General features: G+C 48.8%; 2 protein-coding genes across 6 annotated transcripts in view; both read right to left on the reverse strand.

The window, feature by feature from the left end:
- MKNK1 (MAPK interacting serine/threonine kinase 1) overlaps window positions 1-8,700 on the reverse strand; it is a 38,092-nt gene extending 29,392 nt beyond the window's left edge. For 3 of the 4 annotated variants that reach the window (XM_074334671.2, XM_074334669.2, XM_019749405.3), the window contains exons 1-2: window positions 8,562-8,700; window positions 274-456 (exon numbers count right to left, since the gene is read on the reverse strand). The gene's annotated coding sequence lies outside the window, so the exon portion shown is untranslated. Of the gene's footprint in view, window positions 1-273; window positions 457-8,561 lie in introns of those variants that run through there. The other variant, XM_074334670.2, reaches the window with a different exon arrangement.
- A 2,752-nt stretch (window positions 8,701-11,452) lies between these two features.
- Window positions 11,453-19,572, reverse strand: MOB3C (MOB kinase activator 3C). Of its 2 annotated transcripts, none has more exons than XM_019749429.3 (4): window positions 19,403-19,572; window positions 15,559-16,027; window positions 13,250-13,452; window positions 11,453-12,933 (listed from the first exon to the last, which is right to left on the reverse strand). In XM_019749429.3, exons 2-4 carry the CDS (start codon window positions 15,974-15,976, stop codon window positions 12,904-12,906), a joined length of 651 nt encoding a protein of 216 aa, XP_019604988.1. In that variant the 5' UTR covers window positions 15,977-16,027; window positions 19,403-19,572; the 3' UTR covers window positions 11,453-12,903. The 2 variants fall into 2 exon arrangements, with proteins under 2 accessions (XP_019604988.1, XP_019604989.1); XM_019749430.3 differs by having other exon boundaries at window positions 19,286-19,544.
- Window positions 19,573-22,824: the final 3,252 nt, after the last annotated feature.

Here is a 22,824-nt window from a genome sequence, read left to right on the forward strand (position 1 = left end):
TTGTTACAACATGGTTGTTTAACTTTTATAATTAAAAGTAAATAAATACATTTTACTTACTGCATGGTTTTCCTTATGAGCCTCTCTGCCATTTTATTCTGGTAGAAACATACTCCTCCTTATTAAGTAACTGTTTTAGGCATGCCAGGCAGCCCAGCTAATCCGAGCTGCCCAACTGAATACTGAAATCTCTAACCCACCCCTTCCTCTGGAAATAGGTAATTTCAACCTGAAGCAAACAAAAAGGCTAAGTAAATATATATCCAATCTTACCTAAAGCTTTGCCCAACGTTTGGAAAGCGAATCCTCTATAAACTTGAAATTCCAAGTGAAATAATGCTTCTGACAGGAGGTTGCTGTCTTCCAGTCATAAGAAGTGTTTCAATGGTCTCTGTACGTAGCAGACATTCTTCAGTTCTCCATTGGTCTCTGCTTCATCGTATCTGGCATGAAAAGCTTCAGAAAGCAGAAACAGAAACAATATAAAAATGCTGACTTCTTTAAAAGAACCAGAGAAAATAAAGATCAACCTAAGTGTTCCCCAAATCTATGTATTACACTACTAAGTAGATATACACAAGGCAATCACAGATTTCCAATCTTTAAAATCAGACATTTGAGCATTTGAAAGTGTTGATACTAAGCATTTGATAATTTAACAAGGGTCTGAGTAAAAGTTGTCAGATTTTGTTTTCACTGTAGGATTCCAGAACCAAAAAGACATAACTGGACCTGGAAGAAGATATACACTCCTCTGTGTGCTGAGGAGTCTCATGTAGAAAGTAAAAGCTGACACTTCTCTGTTGTCCAAGTCGCACAGGCAAGAGGCAACAGAGACAGAAAAATCAAGTAGATGCTGACAGTAGCAGGTGGCATGAATGGGAACAAGGTTTTATGCCAAATGCATAATTATTGCTAGTTTTCTATCCGCCCACTGCTATTTTTAATCTTGTGGCTCTAGCTGTCATGTGTCAAAGTTGATTTGTGACTTTCTCTACAAGATGAATGTGTACTTCCCTTCTTCCCAGTGGAAAAACACTAAAAATGCAGTTTAAATATGAATTCTGGGCCCTTGTGCCAAAATTTCTAAAAGGGTTTTCTAGTTTTCTAACTGGAAGCCAGATGTGTTACACTATTTCCTCAAATCACGTGTCCCAAACTGGACTCATCCCCAACCCCGTTCACTGCTTCCTTCCTCCTTTCCCTTCTTCTCTATCAGATTATATCATCCTGCCAGTTATCCAGCAACAGAATCTTTAAATCATTTCTAATTTCTCTTTCTCCTCCAATCTCATAAGCTTCAAATACTCATACTGTCAGGCTTTTCCTCAGCCTGTAATGTAGCTTCTTGAAAAATAACACCTATTGAGGCAGCCGATTGGCTCAGTGGTTAGAGCGCAGTGCTCATTAACGCCAATGTCGCCGGTTCGATTCCCACATGGGCCAGGGAGCTGCACCCTCCACAACTAGATTGAAAACGACTTGACTTGGAGCTGATGGGTCCTGGAAAAACAAACTGTTCCCCAATATTCCCCAATGAAAATTTTTAAAAAAATGTAAATATCTCTTTCACTTACCAATTAAAAACAAAACAAAACACCTATTCTTCCTTCAAGGCCCATCAAAATTACTGAAAGCAGTCCCACAAACTACAGAAGCAGTCCCTGACTCTTTTTTTCTACTTCATCCAGCACTTAACTGAACCCACAGTATACTATTATAATACTCTGAGCTGGCTATACACATGCATATGTGGCTTTCCCACTGGGCCATAAGCTCCTCAAAGGCGGGCACACATCTTTTTTGTCTCTGTATTTCCAGCATCTAACATAGCATCTGGCACAGAAAAAGACTCCAGTAAACATCCGAATGAATTATTTCATCCACAAAAATATTTCTTCATTATCCAAGAGAGAATGTTAGCACATAGAATAAACCATTCTATTGCGCTTTTTATTACCAAACAAATGTCTGTGGCTCAAAGGAACTAGTGTGTTTCCCTGAAAATAAGACCTAGCTGGACAATCAGCTCTAAGGCGTCTTTTGGAGCAAAAATTAATATTAGACCCAGTCTTATTTTACTATAATATAAGACTGGGTCTTTATAATATAATAATATAATATAACATAATATAATGTATTATGATATAATACTGGGTCTTATATTAATTTTTGCTCCAAAAGACGCATTAGAGGTCATTGTCTGGCTAGGTCTTATTTTCGGGGAAACACGGTATTTCCGGGGCCCAAAGAAGCTCAGGTTACACTCTTGCTCCTTATGGCCACAACTCGTCAGGAGTCAACCATGAACACCTTTGAACTTCAACTGGGCAGCAGGAGAGAATAAACTTAGTGAAGTAAGAGGTTTTCAGATACAAGACAGGATTCTAAGTGCCTGGTTAGCCCTGATTCCTTCTGGCACCATTCCAAATTCCTCTGGGTCTCTTTTCTTCTTCATCAAGAACTGACTCTTGCAGTGCCTGAATCTTACTGAATACCCAGATGAGCCCTCAAATCCTCTCCTCATTCTTTCGTCCCTTCTTGGTATAGCACTAGGGAAGGGTGAATGTGGCCAGACTACACCTACACAGATTGGCCTGCCACTGGGTCTTATATAGGATGGGTGCCCAATTCTCTCTCAATTCTTCATCAATTTCTTGCTGTAAAGGAAATGAAAATTTCCCAGAGCTCTTTCTATACAAGTTTTAGAGCAGAAAAACCCCAAGTAGACATATAAGAGATCCATCATATGGATGGATTTCAATATAGAAAACATCCATGGTGGGCAGGTAAGACTGAAAGCCAGATTTAAGCCTGTCACTTCCTTGCTCCAACACCTTCAGTGAGTGTCCACTGCTTCTGGAATAACCAATCTCCTGTGCTGTCACTCAGGGTCTCCACAAACTGGCCCCAGACCACTTGTCCTGCATTGTGTCTAACCACTCCTCTACAGAAGTCTTGACCTACAGTCCAGGCAAAAAAAGACTGCTTCTACTGAATTGCCTTAAACAATTTCCAGCTTCCCACACTTGTGCGTAATTCAGTCACAACACCTGTAACATTTTACTGCACATCTGCCCCTAGACTGTGAGCTAGGGACAGGGCAGAGACTATGTCTGATTCATCTCTGGGTCCCCTATCCTAGCACAGGGCCTGGCACGAGGCAAACACTCAATAAATGTTAATGAATGAATGGAAACATCTGAAGTTATTCTTCCCTTAAACCGTTTTAGTTGGACTCTTACTAGCAGACTAAGCACAGTCTGGGTCACTGCCAAGAAGTAGAAAAACCAAAGAGAAAGAAAAGAAGCATGACCAATGAGATCCAAGCAACGGAAAATAGGTTTTAAGAGTGAGGCAAAAGAAACCCAGGCTGTTTAGCCGGGAGAAGAGAAGATGACGCCTAACTCAATTCTGGCTTTAAGTACACAAAAGGTTCTCATGAGAAAATCTTGATCTCATCTTCCCTTTATAATCTGAAGGAACTTTTCCATATTAATGGAAAATGGAACAAGAAGAAATGGCTTAAGTCAAGGCCAGAGGGGTTTAATGTGGAGAGAAAGAAGAACCAAATTAGGCACCACTTTTCCAGAGATACTGTTATTGTACTTTTTGGTGAGTTGGAAGGGTCTTGCTTAGCATTTTTGCTGAAGGCTGTGCAAAAGGGAATAAATACATTGCTCTGTTCCTGTTTACTGTGGAGAGAGGTGGGTGAAAATACAAGTCAGGTAAGATTTTTCTAATGAGCCCATGACTTTTTATTGGCCCTTTTCCTACAGGCACTTTCTTTCATGTTATGCTTTGCAACCCTGAAACATTCTAGTATTTCAAAGTTTCCTGATGGAGCAATGGAAGGAAAGAGAAGACAACAGTGTCTGAATAAGACAGTAGGGGAAATGGCCTTAATAAACGTATTTTCTATAAAAACAATACCTAACTGGACATTAATAGTTGTTAATATTATTACTATTAAAGCTGACATTCACTGAACATCTACAATGTACCAAGCACTGTGCTAAGTGTTTAACGTAAGTTATCTCAGTCCTCATAACTCCATGAGGTAGGTAGTATTTGTATCCCCATTTTATAGATGAGGAAACTGAGACCCAGGAAGGTTAAGTAACTTGCCCAAGTCACATAGCTAGCAAGTGATAGAGCCAGGACTCAAACCCAGGCAGTCCAACTCTAGAGTCTATACATCTCATTACTGTCTCGTATAAGAAGGATGAGAAGCTCAAATTTAAACCCCAGTCTCTCTGAATCCAGGTTCATACTCTTAGCTACTTCCTAATACTGCCCCAAGGCAGAAACAGCAGGGCAATATATGACATTAGCAAGAGATCTCAGAAGTGAATGAAAAATACCCCCTATATTACAGGAAAGAAGCTGAGATGGAAGACTCACAGATGATAATGAGCAGAAGCAGGACTTGAACGCCAGCCTCTTGACTCCATGTGCAGTCCTCTTTCCTCCTTTATAGATTCTTGGTGAATTTGAGGGTAAGAAAATGAAGGAACAGTATGTGCCAAATGGGTCTCCTCCCTAGACACTTGTAATGAACTGCTAATCTCATATTAGAACCTACGCCTGAAACACAAGAGCGCCAAAAGCCTCTGTAAACTGATTCTAAGATTCTACTAGCTAAGAATGGCCATACACTGATTTATGGTGTTACAGGAGCTGCCATAATGCTAACATAATAAACCAATCAAACAGCTTTAGAGCGAGCAGTTTCCAAAGTAAGTCAGTGGTTCACAGTTTAAGCCTGAACTGAACTATTCCAACAGCCTCCTCCTCGATGTCCCTATTCTGGGACCTTCTTTGCTCCAGTCTAGCCTCCATTCTGCAGCCACTAGTCATTGCATCTGGAGCCTTGCCACACAATGGAAAGAATATGGGTCTTGGACTCCACCACTCATAGGTTTGGACCAAGCTCTGCCACTTACTAGTAACCTGACCTTGGGCAAGTCATTTAATCTTTCTGAGGTCTCTTTTCTTCATCTTTAAATTGGGGATAAATAGCCCCATATTACAGGATTGTGAGGATTAACTAAATTATAGTACGTAAAGCATCCAACATATTGCAAGCCACAAAGCAGAGCAGACACTCGATAAATGTTAGTGTTCTTCTCCCCACTCCCCTCTCTATATTTTGGCCACAATCTACCATTTCAGCTTATTTTCCCTCCTCACCAACTCCATTCCTCTCCTCCAAAACACACACACACACACACACACACCCTGCTCATTTCCACCTCTAGACCACTGCTCAAGATGCTCCTTCTCACAGAATTAACTTCCTCCAAGGCCCAGCATAAATTTTCAACCTCCACGAATCCTCCTCTAGACCCCCTTTAGTCGTGTTGGGATTGATTTCTCCTTCTCCCAAACTCCCACTTTTTTTTACATTCTTTATTACATTTACCATAGTCAGTCTGATTTCAGTTATTTATGTACTTTTCTACCTTCCCAACTACACTGCAGGGAGAAGGCTCAGAGAAGACAATTACTTATAGGAGGGCAGGAAATGTGGAGCTTTCCTGTGTGTATTTCTCAGTACTAGTGTCTTGTACAGAGCAAGAGCTCGATATGTGTTTATTGAGTTGACTCTTGCCACCCTTGACTAGGGATCTTTACAGAAAGATCCTGGACTGAGTTTATTCTAAAACTCTGCATTTACCGTCTGACTTGATAAACATGCAGTTTTTCAAGATCCACTAATACCCATGTTGGCTTGCTTTATTCCTTCAACCATTCTTTCAACACACTCTGGATTCCTCTCAAGACACCTTTCCAGGATATAGGGAGACAATGTTGGGAGGATGTCTCTCACTCACAGAGGTAGGGTGATCTGGGAGCAAGTTCGTTAGAGAACTGTTCCACTCTATTGGTTAGGAAATGACTACTATTAAAACCATATTAAAAACCAGAGTTGTGGGATCTGAATGATTTCTTTCTATCTGTTTCCAAGTCTATAAAATAGTTTTGAATACATATTAAGCACTTAAAACAGCTATCTGCCACATAGTAAGTGCTCAATAAATGTTAGATATTATGTTAACAATGTAGTAGACTAGAAAAAAAACTAAGAGCCAGCACTTTTCACTTCCTGTACTATTTCTACCACTGACTGATTTCTTGTGCAATCTTGTTCAAATCTTTTCCCCTCTGGGCCTTTCCCCATCTGTAAAACTAAAGAGGTAGAACCAGATGGTTCCCAAGCTCCTTCTACCTCCAGTGATGTATGTTTTCCTATGATCAGCAAAGAGCCTTCTGTTCCATATGCTGAAACTGTTGGCAAGGAAAAATGTGAATGTGTAGTTGCTGGTTCCCAAACGCAAGGGGCCAAGGCCAAGGGCAGGACAATTGATTAGTAAACCACCTGTGTGCTTTCTCCTTTGTGAACTATATCACACAGTGCAGGTCCCTGAACAGAGTGCCACCTCCGTTCCAACAAAACTCACAGCAAAGGCAAGACATGAGCCAGAAAACAAGAGCAGCAATGAAGAATCCTGCCTTGGGCAGAATTCCTTCACTTTCTCGCCTTTGATGCCTGTAATCAGGGCATGATCAATCTACACTAGGGCTCTCCTTAGGCACAAAGAGAAGGAAAAACACAAAGGCCCATTCTGAACCTGAAAGCTCATAAAACAAAAACCAAAGCGAGAAAATAAAAAAATGTCACTGACTCATTCAACTGCAAACACTGCAGAGGCCTACTACGTGCCAGGCAGAGGAAGGACGAAACAGACATGGCCCTTTGCCACCAATGTACTCACAGTACATATTCATGGATATACTCCAAGGCAGACTGCGGTCGGAGCTGTGTTAGACATGCGGCCTCTGCTACTGAGGATGGGAAGGGGGGCAACTAGTCTAGCAGGGGGATCAGAGAAGTTTCACATGAGATATGGGCCTTGGAAGATAAGAAGGAGGAGAGAACTCCAGGGGGAGGGAATACAAGCAAAGTAAAATGCAGGGAGTGTTTGAGTAACAGAAAGTAGTTTATTTTGACTGGAGCACAGGGTATAGGTTTGGGAGAACAAAGATAAACAGCACAGGAGAGAGATTTGGGAACAGATTATGGAGGAACTTGTCTATGAGGCTAAGGAGTCCAAAACCTATATCGTAGGCAATGAAGCCTGCTAAGGTTTCTGAGCAGAGATATAACACGATGAGACACTATCTCAGGAAGATAATATGGGCACCCATGAAGAGGATATAAAAGGAATCAAGTTACTAGATTACTATGGGACCACATAACAGGAAACCACATGCACTTTGGAAGCATGTGCAGAAATCCAACCACTCCTGTTCATAGGGCTTCTCTCTGTAATAGTCAAAGTTCATGCAATCTGACTTTAAGAGATGCTCACTTGCCAGGCCCTCTAACAATCAAAATCTTCTAGAGCACTAGAGTCATAGGCCTCCCAGACAAAGTCAAGAACCCATTATTCTTCTGGATCACAGAAAGGAAAGAGCTGGCGTGGGAGATGTTGGAGAGTGGGGCACCAAAGTCTTTAGCTGGCCCAGCTCCGTATAAAAACCCAACCCAGGGTCTCTTCCAACCTAGCCTTCTTTAGAGGGGCTGGAGCTAAGGGTAGTGGGGCAGAAAGCACCTGGCTGCTAGCTGAGGATCCAGTGAGACAACATATATCAATCGCCCAGCATGGCACTTGTCATATGGGCACTGTTCAATAAGCATTAGTTCCCTTCCATCCTGCAAGGTCAGTTCCATCTGTAAGTCCCACTGAAGCTTCAGGACCTAGGTCACCTCAACTCTTCTCCCAGGGCCTTGCTAAAGTACCCTAGTCTAAAATAACCTAGTTCATATAAATTACACCCATTGCATGACAGGTGCCATACTAGGTGACACATGTAATCCTATTCAACTTTCACGATGACCCTACTATACCTTTTTTTATACAGAAGAAACTAAAGCTCTGAGAGGGCGAATAACTTGCCCAAGGACACACAAACAGGAAGTGGCAGAGGTGAGATACGAATCCAGGACGGACCCAAAGCGAAGCACTGCCAATACTTCATCTCACCCAAGCCTGCTCTGATCTGCTACTGACCATCTGCCAGCCTGGAAACTCCCTCAGGAGAGAGATTGCCCCTGACACTATTCTCTCTCCTCACTGTACAGCGACCCGAATGAAAACAGTTAACTTTAAAATAATGTAGTACACAGATATTAGAAATTCCTCACATGAAAAACTATTCAAGATATTGGACTGCTCTGAGCCTTGAGCCCAGCCATAGAGGAAATGAGTCTCAAATTGGTCCCAGACTGAGCTCCGAACTCGGACACCTGTCACAACCCAAGCCACGACCCTAGGCACAGGCCGAGCCCCGACAGGGGACACACGCTGCGCCCTGAGCTCGTAACAGACGGAACTCTGATCTGAGCCCTAGAGAAGCGTCCCCTCCGGCTGTCCCCCCGCAGCAGAATCGCGTCGTGACCTCGGGCCGTCTGAAGGTCCCGACTTCTCTGTCCCGGGCACACGGACTCACTCAGAGACCGCCCCCCGCCCATCACATTTCACTTGCAGGGATACCTCGCTGTCTCGCCTTTGCCTCAGCTGACTCGACGCGGGAACGGTCGCGCGTACCCCTGCCAGCAGGTCGCTACGCCGAGAACGCGGAAGAGGCGGTACTAGACCCGAGGGGGCGGGACCGAACGAAGGCGGATCTGCGCCTGCGCCCTGATGGCTACGCCCAGGGAGACGATGGGGGTGAGCTTAGTAAACTGCGTAGGCGTGAGAGGGGCGGGGAGATTGCTGAGTAGTGGGTGGGGCTTAGCTCCTTTGATGCTATCTTCCGAGTGAAGGTCGGGAAGCTAGGGAAGCGCCAGAAGGGTGGAGCCGTGTAAGCGGCCGAGGTAATTAACATTTACCGAGAGCTTCTGTATGCCAGGAAATAATTTTTTAAATGCCTTTTACATATGGGGTAATGTTGCCAGTCTTTTCTAAAATGAGAGCTAATTCTGTAAAATTTCTTAAAAGTTTTGGGTGTCTATAATTTCACCATGAGAGTTTCTCCTTGAGTAAAGCATTACCCCCAGTAGTTCAAAATAAACAAAAACTTCAAAGTTCATTTGGTAGAGAAAATCAACTGCAAATAAATTAATATTTGAACCAGTCGCTGTCCTCTCTCTCAGGATGCCAAGTGTGATGAGGTAATGAGCGTGCTGATTCAGTCCTGACTCTTAAATGTATTTCCTCTGTTGTGAAATTTAAGTAAATATACCTTCCCTGCCTGTTTGAGGGTTTGGCGAGCAATGCCAAAGAGTCTCTTGAACTTCTTTCCCATCATCTACCTGACAAACATTTGTTCTTCTCCCCTTCTGGGCTCAGTCTTCTCATCTGTATGATGGAAGGAGGTCTGGAACATACAGGAGACATTCAGGGCTTTGCTAGATTTCCCAGTCTGGGTGAAGGCTGCAGGGGTAGGGGGCGGTCTTCTACCAAGCTTCTATATTCAGTCACTTCCAGAATCCTTCAGTCCAATTCAAAGGCCCTTATATAGTCTGACCTCTTCCCATTGTTACCTTCCAGGCCCATCCAAACTTCATGTCCTCAGAGTCCATGTTCCCTTTTCTTCCCTGAATGTCTCAATAGCCAGCTGCTTCTGAGTCACTCAGGCCTATGTTCCAATCCAGATTCTCAAAATTGCTGTGTCCCCCATATGACAACCAAGTTCAGTTAACACCAGAGATGAGGGGTCTAGGGAACTCAGAGGAGGAAGGGCTCAAGGAGGGTTCTGCCAAATCAGGTGGAACTCCAGCCATGCATGTGGCTCCCTTCACTGCTCACTGCACTCAACTCCCAGGTGCTGGGGGTGTGCGAGTGGCCGCAGGAACCCTCAGAAAAGAGGCTTCCGTGTTCATGAGGGCCAAATGTGGTGGGGCAGCCTTTATCGGTGGATGCTGCACCCCAAGGTGGGGAGAATGGCTCACTTCCTTACTCCTTACTCCAAATATTTTTATAGATCTTGAGCCAAAAAGAAAACAAAGCTTTCCACAGCCTGGTTGCCCAAACAAACCGTCTCTTTATCCCTGATACACTGTCTCTCCCAGGAACCCCTCCTGCCAAGTCTTGCCCTGTGGGGGGCTCTTTTCTCTTGTGTTGCTGAGGCCCCAGCTCTCTCTTCTGTCTCCTCCTTTCTCTCTACCTGTCTAGTCTTCTCTAAGCATCCCTCTTTGAAATTTTCAAAGCCATTTTGTAACAGTTTGTAAGGTGCAGACCTTGACTACAGTTCTGAGAAAAATCTACCCCCACCGCCATGGTGTATTGCAAAACAACTATGAGCCCAGAGCCTAATTTTCTGAGTCCGAGCTGTCCAATAACTGAAGGGGTAGTGAGTGACCTGTCATAGGAAGTGTACAAGCAGAGCCACCTTTTCGAATGCTGGACTGGGGTCTCCTCTGATGAGTCAAAAGAAGGAGCAGCAGAACGGAGGGCCTTACAGATCCTAGAACAGTGAAAGGAGGGATACTGGGAGTCAAGCAGGTAGCCAGGCAGCTAGCTAAAGACAGACTTGATTCATGCATTTAGAATTGTACCTGACACATATGTAGCATTAGCTATTGTTATTATTGTGAATAATCCACAGACTGTATTGAAGGAGCTTTGAATCAATCATTTCCTTACTCCAACTCCTGGTCATGAAACAGATGGGGGAAATTGAGGTATGGAGGGGTAAGGAGCCTACCATAGTACCACAGGGGCTGGGCTTGGACTGGCCCCTGGGCCTCTGCCTCCCAGGAGAACCACTGAACAAAGTCAGGCTGTCTCCTCAGGTAGAGGGGAGAGTTCTAAGTAGGGCTTTGCTGACTCTTTAGAACCAAGCTGTTGTTTAACTTCTCTGGGCAGCTTGAAGGTAAGGAGCAGTGGAATGAGACAGACCTGATCTAAGAGACTCGAGTATCTCCTGGGGAATAAGCTCAAGAGTTAGCCCGATGTGCTGCCACCCCCACTTTGAGTTCTAGCTGGTACCCAACAAACGGCCTTTTCTTGAGAAGGTCTTCCTCGCTATGCTTAGGGTTAGGACAGTGTTTCTGCCCTGTTCCTTAATCTATTAGCTCCAATAAACCACCCAGATTAAAGGAATGGGGTGAGAATAGCCAGTGCCGGGTGATCTGAAGTGGAACATGGAAAGACTCTCTCAAGAGACTGAGTTCCCTGAAAGCAAGGGCCAGGCCTCCCCACTCCTAGGGTCCTCGCCTACCTAGTCCAGGAATTCTGGGTTAAGAATTCTCAGAGCCCTGGGGAAACCTTGGTGTCTCCACCCTGGAGAGCTAGGCCAGATATGACCACACCCAACAGCTCTCCATATGGCCCAGGATCTCAGGACAAAAAGCCTTCGCCGCCCCATTTTGGCCCAATGCCTTCCACAGAGTGCCCAGGAGCCATGTGGCACCCAGACCACAGTTTCCCACCAGTGCAGCTTTAGTTTACCTCCTTTATTTTACAAAAAATAACAATAAAGTCTTCCCTCTGTTTCACAAAAATAGATTCCCCCCTCCCACCCACATCTGCAGTCAGCACTGGCCACAGCCTAGAATCCATCTGCCAATCCACAGTCCTCCCTGGGGGAACCTTTCACACCCCCACCCCACCCTGGGCCTCTGGCAAAGCTGCTGGGCCAGTGTGTTCCCTTGGGAACTTCTCCAGAGGCTGCAGTCCCAGGTCCAGTTGGCAGGCTCCAGGAGCCCCATCTGCTTCCCCACAGATCAGGCAGCTGCTGGGCCATGAAAAGGGTCATGATTTTGGATGCCTGGCTCAGCAGATAATCTCAGACCTGAGGGAAGGTGGGGCACTCTGGCATCACGCTAGAAATCCTTGCTCAAAGCAGAAAGTTGTGTTCTGGAGAGGGGCTGTCAAACCCTCTTTCCACATGCTTCTCATCTCCATATGTAGCAATCCAAAGGCCCTGGATAGGAATCAGGACCCCTGGTTTCTACTCCAGCTCCATTAAAGCCTTGCTGTGAGGACAGTTTCTCCCTCCTCTCCTCCTGGCTTCCGTTTCCTCCTATGTACATGGAGGATTCTGTGAGTGACTCTGGATGATCTTCAGGTCCTTTCTGGCTCTTCATTCTGGCCCCCAAGTGTGGAGGCTCTGGGAGGGCCTGTCCCTGCCTCAATTCCCCCACTTGTGGGTCAGGGTACAGGGCTGGGCATGGGGTGCTGAGTAGCGGAATGCTGAATGAACATCCAGTGTCTCTGTGGATAGCTATGCTCTGAGAGCCAACCAGCTGGAATGTCTCAGGGATGGTTTGGAAGGAGGCAGGTACTTGCAGGATGGGGGCTCTCCAAGCATGGAAGAGTCCATTCACTAGCCCTGTGGTCCTCAATGTTCCATCCATCCATCCATTTACCTAACATTTATGAGGGCCTACTATGTGCCAGGGAGGGTCTAAGGCAGCTAGCCCTCACAGTCACACTCCACAGTCAAATCACACACACACACACACACACACACACACACACACACACACACACAGAATCATTTGTGCTCACTCACACACAGGCTGCTCACTCTCTTGTACCTTTCTTGCCATCACGTCCGCCACATCCACAATTCCCCACATAGGCTGGGGAACCACCATGGAAGGGTCAAGTATCAGAGTAAAACCCTCTAGCCTACCCCACCCCCAGACTTCATGTTGGAGATTTAGCTCTTCCTTCCCATCTATTTGCCCACCTTTAAATTCTCCCCGTCTCCAATCAGGGGACACATGGGCAAGACTCCTGAGAACCAGAAGTCCAGGGGCTTTGGGTATGTGGAGGGGTCCCAGGGCCTTCAAGTTCCTCTGCCACTAAGTGTCCCCTCCCCTAGCCACTCTGTGTTCAGTGTTCAGATGGTCCATCTGATGGGCAACAATGTCCAGGTCTGGGCTCAGTGACAGATCCGCTCTGTCATCTCCCTCTGCAGAGACACAAGATGGGGAAGGGTCAGTCAGAGCTCTACCTGCCAGGTGGCCCCTTTCCAAAACATACAGACTGGCTGCTCTTCTGCCTGAACCTGGCCCCTCCATCCCTCCCCTCCCCCACCTCCACCCCCAAATCCAGGCTGCAGATGTGGGTTTATAATTTGACACTTGAATGAATTCTCTATTAGAGTATAGAATCATTGCTAAATGAATTGCCTTCTCCTAATTGGATTTTCTTAAAGCAGGTAGCCTTTGGATCCGAAAACTCAGAGGCTAGCCCTGGTGGGGAAGGCAGTGGGGGCTTGGCCTCACCAATGGCTCCAGCTCCCGCTGGTCCACCAGGCTGAACTCTTGGATGAAGTAGTAGAAGTGCTTGTAGCAGGTGTTGACATGCGCCTCAGCCCCCATGCTGAGGATGCTGTCGAAGTGGTGGATGTAGACGTGGACAAAGACGCGGAACAGGCGGGTCAGGATCTTGGTGCAGACCTGCTGGAAATTCTTGGGAAAGGGGACTCCTAGGGAGGCAGGGATGGGCAGAAGTGGGGAGAATCAGCATCCTGGTATGAAACTCTACCCAACCTTGTCCTCCCCCACACACAGGCAGCCTTCCCCCAGAAAGGCTTCTGGCCTTACACACTTGCCTGTGGGAGACAGGGAGAGATTGTGGTTTGCTTTCCCCCATACTTCCCTTTTTAATGAAGCACAAATCTGACTGTGCCTCTCCCCTACTGAAATACAAATCACCTTCTATATTTTCCCATTATCCTGAGCAGGACTCTGCCACCTGGTTGGGGTCACTGACCAACCGTTCTTAGACTATGATGACAGTGATGCCTAAACTCTCCCCAGAAATATGGGCATCCGTAGGTGCTCTCATATGACACCCCTGGATACAATTCCAAGGGGAGTTCATTGACATCTGGGGTTCATTTTTAAAACCATGGGCCTTTGTGATTAAGTCCTGACTTCCCAGTATGGTGCCTGCACAAGGCCTTTCACGATCCTGACATCCCTCTCCAGCCCACTCCAATTCCTTCCTCTTTGCAACATTCACACAGCAGGCCCCAGACCCCCCCGCCCCCCACCAATCCTGAGAATTACTAAGTCTTCAAGAACTAGGTCCGATATCTCTCACTCCTTCAAATATTCAATAGCGCACTTCCATCTTTGAGCCAGGTCCTGTGTTGGGCCCTTTGTACCTTTAGCCTCGTATGATAATGGGTGATAGAAGTGATAAAATGGAGGTGCATAAAGGTGGAGCCACTTGCTCAAAGCCACAGAACTATTAATTAGTACAGACTGGAGGCAGGATTCAAGCCCTCTTTGCTCTGCCCTATAGAGCCCCTCTGAGATAGATGCCACAGACCCTGCACGAGAGAAGCTCCAGGATCTGTGAAAATGGCACAATTTTGCTCAGTCCCCCATGCTCAGAGTGGAGATCTGGGTGGGCATCTCCTCTTCTCTGCTGTGGCAGAGCCATCCCAGGGTCAACGCACAGACACTTGGGCTCTCACAGGCCTGGGGATTAGGCTAGAAGGAAATAGAGCCCAGACACAGGCCCACCCCACTCCATAGAGCCCTTCCCCTTCCTCACTGCTCTCAGGTACGGATGAGCCCTGCCTCTCTGTGAGCCCTGCCTCTCTGTGAGCCCTTCCAGGCCCAGCCCAGGTTCCTCAGACTTGTCCTGCCCATCTAGACTTGGGGCCTGGGCCCCACGAGACCTGAGCTGTAGTTCTGAATCCCTCCTGATTCAGTGCACTGTCCCTCTCTTGGTCTTAGTTTCCTCCCATGTTAAATGAAGATACCCATTGTTGGGCATGATAGTGCAGTAATGGCAGGCCATCAGCTGGGGAGAGGCCATGGGCATTGAATTGTGACTCAGTGCGCAGTTTCCCTCAGCATTCAGACTTCTGCCCTCTGGGCTTGACCATCCTGCCCCACCCATCTCTGATTCCCAATGTCTTAACAGGAATGAACATGAGGCCATGTGGGAGTGGGTCTACTGTGACGAACATAGTGCCATGCCCGCTCAGCTCCTGGACCAACACCCCCTCTTTCTGCCCTTGGGTGGGGAAGCAGGGCCAGGGTGACATCACTCATCTCCCCTCCCCATCCTCACCCGCCCAGGCTGTCCAGCTAAGATAAGAAAAGGCTCCATGGCTTGGGCCTGACAAGGGAGAATCCTGCCCTCAGAGTCCCTTGAGGTGGAGGTACCATCTGGCCCAATCCTTTCCAGGGCCAGGAGTCGGAGGGGACTCCCAGGAGGCCGCAAGTCAGATTAGCCCAAGCAGGGACCTGCTAGGAGCACCTTGAGGCAGCTCTTCTGGAAGGTTCTGAGAATCACAGTGGTCTTGCCAGGGTGGTTCCTGGAGGGGCACTCAAGCTTCAGATAAGAAGAGCCCCAAACTGGGATTCAGGCAGACCTCGCTCGAGATGCCTGATCTTGAGCAGACAATAAACCTCTCTGAGCCTCAGTTTCCTCTTCTACAAAATGGGGATGAAAATTACCCCCCCCCCCCCACAGAATTGCTGTATCAAACTAAATGTCTCATCTGTGAAATGGCTCTGGTGATGCCCTCCCTCCCTGGCCAGGCCTGACCTGCCTGCCAGGTGGCACTCACCAACGCGTGTGGGAAATACATCCTCATCGTTGATGAGGCCCTCAATCCAGTCCATGAGCAAGGCCATGTAGCGTGGTGCCGACAGCTTGGCTGGCCGCCGGTACTGGCGCTCGTCCTGCCAGCGGTACTCATAGCGTGACCCTCCAGCCATCACCGGGCAGCTGGTCTCGCTGCAGCGCTCGGCCATGGTGCCGTAGATGAGGTTGATACGGTTGAAGAAGTCCACCACGTGCACGGCGATCCAATCGTCGATGTTCTCGCCCGGCGGCAGCCTTACTACACTGCGCAGGTCCAGGCCCGACTTGAGTGATGCCTGTGCCTTCTTATACAGCTCAAAGCGCTGTGTGCCCGGCTCGAAGCGCTTCCGTGGCCGGAATGTCTTGTCTTTAGCAAACACCTGCTTCAGGCACAATGCCATGGCCGGGCTGGGCTGAGGGCCAAGTGTCCAGGGGCAAGACCTGAGGATGCCCTGCCAGGGCCAAGAGCATGGGGGAACATGGAGATCAGCTCCTTACCAAATGGGCTTTGACTTCCTAACACATTATTTCCCTCTCACATCTCAGCTTTTGATTCTCACCTTTCAGCTTTTGACCCAACTCTATAGCCTCTGCCTGGATTCTAAATCCTCCAAGATCCTCTGGGTCCAGCGCCCCTGCCCTCTTTCCAGGCTGCCCTAGTTCCCCCTGCCAAGCACCACAGCCCTCCCTTATTGTTCCCCCTGCCACTCTACATTCATTGCATCTCACAAAGGGCTGGGCCTTGGCTCCAAACAGCTCCTCAGACTTGCTGTTGACCAGTAGAGAGGTGGCAGAAGCTTCCTGCAGGCCTTTCAAGAGGCAAGGGCCTGGATGAGATGACCCCTGGGGCCCCAGAGACCAGCTGCTGTGGCGTGGGAGAGCCTGGCTGCATTGTGCTAGGGGTAGTGGGAGGGCCCCTGCCTTCAGCTTCCTCTGGGATATCCCGTAGTCCATCCGGCCACCGGGGATTCCCAGGGAGCAGAAGGGACTTTTCTACCAAAAATGTCCTTTCCTTTTATTACTCTGAAAGAGGAAAGGGCCCTCATATGGCCAGCTGGGCAGCCTCTGAGTGTGGCTGCAGGCGCTGGAGGAAAGGGGGAGGTGGCAGGTCTAGAAGGGTGCCACTTCCTCCAACAGTGGCTGAAAATTCTTCTCCCCAAGACAGCCTCCTTCACCCCCAAACCCCAACAAGCCACTGCTCCCTTCCCCTGCACCTGACACTCAATAGACATTCCTAGAGCACCCACTATTTGCCTAGTAGTAGGACATAGGAAAATGTAGTCAGATCCACCCAGCTGGGCCCATCTAGAATTCAGATGAATTTGCTTTGCCTCTTAGGGCTGAAGGATCCCACACTCAGAACAGACTTTGGGGACAGCAATCAGAACCCTAGGCTTGGAGCAGGAGTCCTGGGTTATAGACCCAGCTCCACCATGGCTGGGTGGCTCCTGTAGCAGGCCCATGCAACTTCCTGGGTCATACTGATACAGGCAGGTTTCTGGGACTCTCAGGGTAGTCATCTCATCTCCCCTGTGAGTGTGTGAGGTCTTGGGAAATGAAGACCCAGGTATCTGCTAAGACTGGAATTTAGCCACAAACCAAGCACTGACTCTGACCCCAGACTGAGCACTAAGGCTGAATATAGGCTAAGCACTGAGCGCTGGCTCCAGGCTGAACTCTGACCTGACCCTGACCTGGTCAATGGGAGTCCTGACTCCAGCCCTAGACTGAGGCTTGAATATAGCCACAAAGCCTGACATTGACCTCAGAGCTGACACTGGAGCATTTTTCTTTCTCTTGTTTCTAGTAATGCTGGGACAGGATTGGGGAAGGAGAATGGGAACAAGGAGACAACTGGGTGTAACCAAAGGCACAGTATCTACGGGTTGGGGGAAGTATCACGTCAGACACTAATTGAACCTAGTGAAGAAGTTCGGAACAGGGGTTCTTCTTTGTACCCACAAGAGGCAGGTCAGGAGGGGGGACAGTCAAGTAAAATCAGAGGAGTCTGGAGAGTAGAGGCAGGTCTCCCAGCAAGATCTTACTTTCTTGAAAAAGAAACCTCAAAGATATGGCCGGTCATCTCATCCATCCCCTGCCCCTTGCCTTCTCTCCCAAAGGAGTCCCCAGTGTGGGACCTGAGCTTCCTGACCCAAGAGGAGGAGACTTCCACACTTCATTTGCTGTCTGCATTCTAAACTCTGCTTGGGGGAGGGGCTTTCAGAATCACTCACATTGCAATTAGGTGGGGCTCCTGGCTCTGCACCTTCTTGCAGCCCCCTTTCCTGACAGTTACCAACAGACCATCACCCTGGTATTCAACACCTCACCCTATCTTTCCTGCCCCCCTTCCCTGCCCCAACCACCCTGGGCCTCTTGCTGATCCCTGGAAAACATCCCCCCGCCCCCTTTCCTGTCTGTGTGTTTTCTTACACTGGTCCCTTTGCTTGACTACACATGGTCAGGTTGAATGCTACCTCCTCCCACAGCCCCCTCTCTTTTTCCTTGGGTGGAGGCTGCTCTTTGGCCATTGGTGTTTCCACCCACCCCATTACCCAGTCTAGATCAGGGCCTGGCACATAGTTGATACTCAGACTTTAAGGTAAGCTTAGAATCAAGAATCTTAGGGTTGAAATAGCTGTGAGAAATCAACTGGCCCAACCCACTTGTACAGATGGGGAAACTGAGGCCCAGAAAGGGAACTTGAAGAGGTTGCATTCACATAGCAAGTTTCAGGCATGGTATCTCCAGTGGTATAACGGAACTGGGATAAGATAGGGCTCAGCCCATGACAAGAGTAAAGGACCATCTTCCTGCACTGGCTGGTAGCTGGACTGGTGGAGATAAAGAGAAAAGAAGGAGAGGGGACACATCTTCCCACCAATTAGACCAACCTAATTTCGGTTCTTCCAGCATGCTGAGCCTCCCCCACTGCACCTGCAGTAACTTGAGTGTCCTGACCAGTGAGCTATAGTCTCACCTTCCTGCTATAGAATTTCAAAGCTTAGGCCTTTTCTCAGGAAAATGTAAGTTTGGGGAGGGGGTGGGAGTGTGGTGGGGGTGGTCAAAAGGTGCCCTTCTATCCATGTCACATGTCCCTCTTCATTTCGCACTCCCCTGCCCTTCCTGAGTCTCTATCCCTCACAGAACTTTTGTTCCCTCCCTGAACTATGGTCATTCCCCCTCTTAGCCTGTTTCCTAACTCTGGGTGTCTTTTTATACCTAAAGTGGCCAGTGATGGCTCACACCTTGGGTGGGCATCTGGGCTTCCCAAATGAAGACCACAGAGTGACCCTGCCAGCTTCTGACACTTTGTCCCCTGTCAGCGCCACACCTGTCATCCTCAGGCCTGGCCCAGAATCTCTGCCAGAGGCTGACCCCAGTGTGAACCCAGAATCCAGCCTAGGGCTGTGTGATGTGTGGGGACGCCCTGCAGGGCAGAGATTCAAGAGAAAAGTAGAGTTGGGGGACTCCATGCCCTGAACTCAGACTGTGCCCACCCCCCAACACTCGGCCACCCAAGCTCACCCCTTGGTCATCTCCCCTCACCCCTCTTCAGCCCAGCTGCCATGACAGACCCGTGGTAGAACAGAGAGCAGGACTGACATTTCCGCTCCCGAAGACACGCCCCCTTCAAATACCGCCACCCCCCAACCTCGACTTTTGCCTCTCTGAGCCCGAGACCCCAGACCGAGGACTGGTTAGCCTGCCTTTAGGCAGAGGTCGCTTCCGGATGGTGCCACGCCGGGACAGCCGAAGAAATGAAAGTGGAAGCAAGGCTGGGTCGTTTGCGCGGCGGGGACGCGTGGGGCGCGGCGCTCACTCACGGGGTCTGCCTCGGTGGGTGACCGCGAGTCCTCGTTTGGCTGTGGGTCACATCCCCAGCGCGCTGGGTCGCCTCCTTTTGCCGGTCCTCCTGCTCTGCGGGTTCTCTAGCCTGTCCGCCTGCCTGCCCTGTCGGGCCGCGGTGGCCCTCCCGCCCCCGGGCGACGCCAGCTCCGCCCCCGCCCTCCCGGGCTCCGCCACGACGCTGCCAGAGGGCGGGGAGGGGGCGGGGAATGGGGACCCCCCCCCCCACACGAATACACAGACACAGTGACTGTCGCCTTTCCGGAAAGTCTATATTGTGCTCCTAACTTCCCGTTGGGCAAAGGACTAGCTGGTCCTTTCAGTGTCTGCTTGGGCTTCTACCAAGGAGGCAGCCTCAGGTTTCTCAACTGCAAAATGGGGACAAGCTCAGCTTCTGTCTGGAGCAGAAACAAAAGATCTGCTAGAAATGGTGTTTTTCTTGCCCTCCCAGAATCATGTGTGTCTCACTTGTGCCTGAGCTCGATAAGAGATCAGGTCTGCCCTATGTACTTCCATACCTTTAGCTCCTGGCATAGTGCCTGGCACATAGTAGGTACTTAATACCCATTTGCTGAATGAATGAATGAATGAATGAATGAATGCATACATCATGCATGCCTTGGGACTCATGAGTGAGTCCCTCACCCCAGCACTGAAAGGACTAGCCCTGACCAGTGCTCAAACCACAGACTTTCACCTCCGCTGTCAGGGCTGAGATCCTTGTCAGACTGGGCTGATTCTCCTTGCTCTTCACCTGAAGAAACCCCATTTCCCACTGGCAGACATTTGTTCCAGCTGTTCCCCCTTTGGAATATCTTCCTTCCCTCCTTCCTTCCAACCAAATCCAAACCCTTCAAGACCTGATCTGCTCTCCTTACTTTTCTACTTGGGTTCTTCCCGAGGGCAGACAGATATCCCACACCAGCACCCAATGCACACTGTGGGCCCCAGGCTTAGGGACCAGGTGGCTGGATCTGTCCTGGGAAGGGAGGGAAGTTTGGCCCTTCTAGGGTAGGAGGGCCAAGGCAGCCGGATGGGCTGCAGAAGTCACCCTGGAGGGGTACGGGAGGTGAGCAGGCATGAGTAGGGGAGAGCTGGAGGCTGGAGGAGGGCATTTACCCTGGCACAGATGCTCACTGGGCTCCTTGTGTCTGGATCTTCTGCTTGCTCGATGGCATGAGAACAAGGTGGATCCTGAAGAATCCCAACTCACAGAACTGAGGATTCTTTTGTTGAGTACTTGTTTTTGCCCCAGTCTAAAGTTCTCCCCCCTCCTCCCCCCGCCCTGCTGTGTGGGTCTTAACTCTGCTTCAAATCCTCTATAATCATTTGTATGCTCTAGTATATGCAGAAGGAATTCAAGTCCAGTCCTTTATTTGTTTGGTATCCTAATCAATCTCCATTATTAGGCCTGACCCTGTGCCCTGAGAGCAGCATCGCAGATGGTGAAGTTGCCCGAGTGTCTGACCTCAGTTGACAACAGGTCAGCACACACAGATAACACGAGGTTGGAGCTCAGTCATCCAGAGGTGAGAACATGGCTACGGACTGATGGGGACCACTTTGTGAGAGTGGGGTTAACTGTAGGACACATGTGGAACACCCAAATTGGGCACTCTGAGGGGAGTTTAAAGAAGGTACTCTTTAGAGGTGTAGTCAGGGCTACAGGGCAACCACACAGATGGCGTATCATCAAAGGGCTAGGAAGCGCATCCCTCCATTGTCTACCCTAGGCTGAAGCTGTCACCCCTAGCTGCAGGGGTGCTGAGAGGGAGTGGGCAGAGTGGGAGCTATAAGGAGGGGGCTACCAAACGAAGCTGTGGCCTAAGCTTGCGGGGCATACCTAGCCCACAGCAATCATTCTGTGAAGGACTGGGGGTCTAAAGGGGCCTCCTTCTCTTCCCTCCCTCTGATCTCTGGCCAGGTTTCCCCATTGGCCAACTTCTACTCTTCCAGCCAAGGACAGGGAACCTCTTGATAAAACACACACAGAGGTTGAGCTCCTGGGACCTAGAGTTGGGTGGAGGAGGGTGGAGAGTGCATCTGGTGGGGACAATGGAAGGTTTTTGGCATGTGGGCTCAGGGACTTTGGCTTACAGAGGAAAGAAAAACTGCTTGTGCTTTCCTTATCATTCAGTTCTAAATAGTTCATAATTTCATTGTCATTTCCTCTTTAACCCATGGATGATTTAGAAGCGTGTTTTTTAGTTTCTCAGCCTATGGGAAGTTTATGTTTTTCTTGTTGACTTCTAATTATATTGCATTGTGGTTGGAGATCATGGTCTGTAAGATTCTTTGGAATGTGATGTGACTCCCTCTGTGGCTTTGTACATAGTCATTTGCTGTACCTCGAGCTGGGTTTTATAGGATGGGCAGGAGTTTGCCTGGGAAGAGCGAAAAGCACAGAATCTTACATTGTGGGAAATATAGCTGATCCATTTGGAAGGAACTTCAGAAGTTCCCAGCTCACCCAAGGAGCCCTGGGTGTCTGCCACAATACCAGCTGACAGCTTGAAGGGTTGGGAGAAGCCAGAGATAGCCCAGATCCCTTAAACACCTGGATCCTCTTCCTGTGGCTCAGTCTGGGCTAGAGAGACTGTTCCAGGAGGCTCTGCTGAGGCTGAGAAGACCCAGACCTTGGAGAACAAGGTCTTCCTGGCTTTACCACATAGTAGCTGTGTGACCTTGGGTTACCCCTGTCTTCTCTGATGGCACACCGTGACCCTACAGCACTGCACACCTACACAGGACAGGCACTGTTCCCTCCCACTGTGTCCTGAGTATGATAAATGGCTTAAATATGGCCCTGTCTCTGAAGCTTGGTGGGAGCCACTGAGAACTTAGTTGAGGTTGGACCCTTCTCCACTGCACAGTCCGGGAACACGACTCCTTGATGGGAGCTCCAAGTGCAGTGGGGTGGTATCCAGACCTGGGCTCCTGCCCTGCTGAGTCTCTGGGAAAGCTTCTGCCCATCTTTGGACCTCAACTTTCTCCATCTGCATCCAAAGCATCTTCCAGCCATGCCACTCCAGGTGCCTTGTCAGGACCAGCTTCTGGCTCTTGTCCCTGTGGACCTATACCCAGTGACTCCACTGATATAGAGTAGCCTCTCCCTGGCTCTCTCCAGCCCTTCTTATGCCAAGCAAGTTTCCACATTCCCATACTCCTCTCAGAATGAGCTACCGCACCCCCAGCTCATCCCACCAGGTTTCTGGACACTCCTGTAGCCTGATGGGACCCACCTTCTCCTCAATTTCCCAAGAAAAAGTTTCTATTTTTAGCTTCTGTCCCTTTCTGCTCAGAAGGCAGTGTCTTTTATCCTGGCACATTGATGAAAAAGCAAAGGATACCCTCATTGCAGTAAGAAGAATTGAGGGTTGATTTCCTTTAATTTGAAAAA

Source organism: Rhinolophus sinicus, chromosome 14 (assembly GCF_057876585.1).
Source record: "Rhinolophus sinicus isolate RSI-liver-muscle chromosome 14, RSI-T2T, whole genome shotgun sequence".
In the NCBI taxonomy this organism is placed as follows: Eukaryota; Metazoa; Chordata; class Mammalia; order Chiroptera; family Rhinolophidae; genus Rhinolophus; species Rhinolophus sinicus.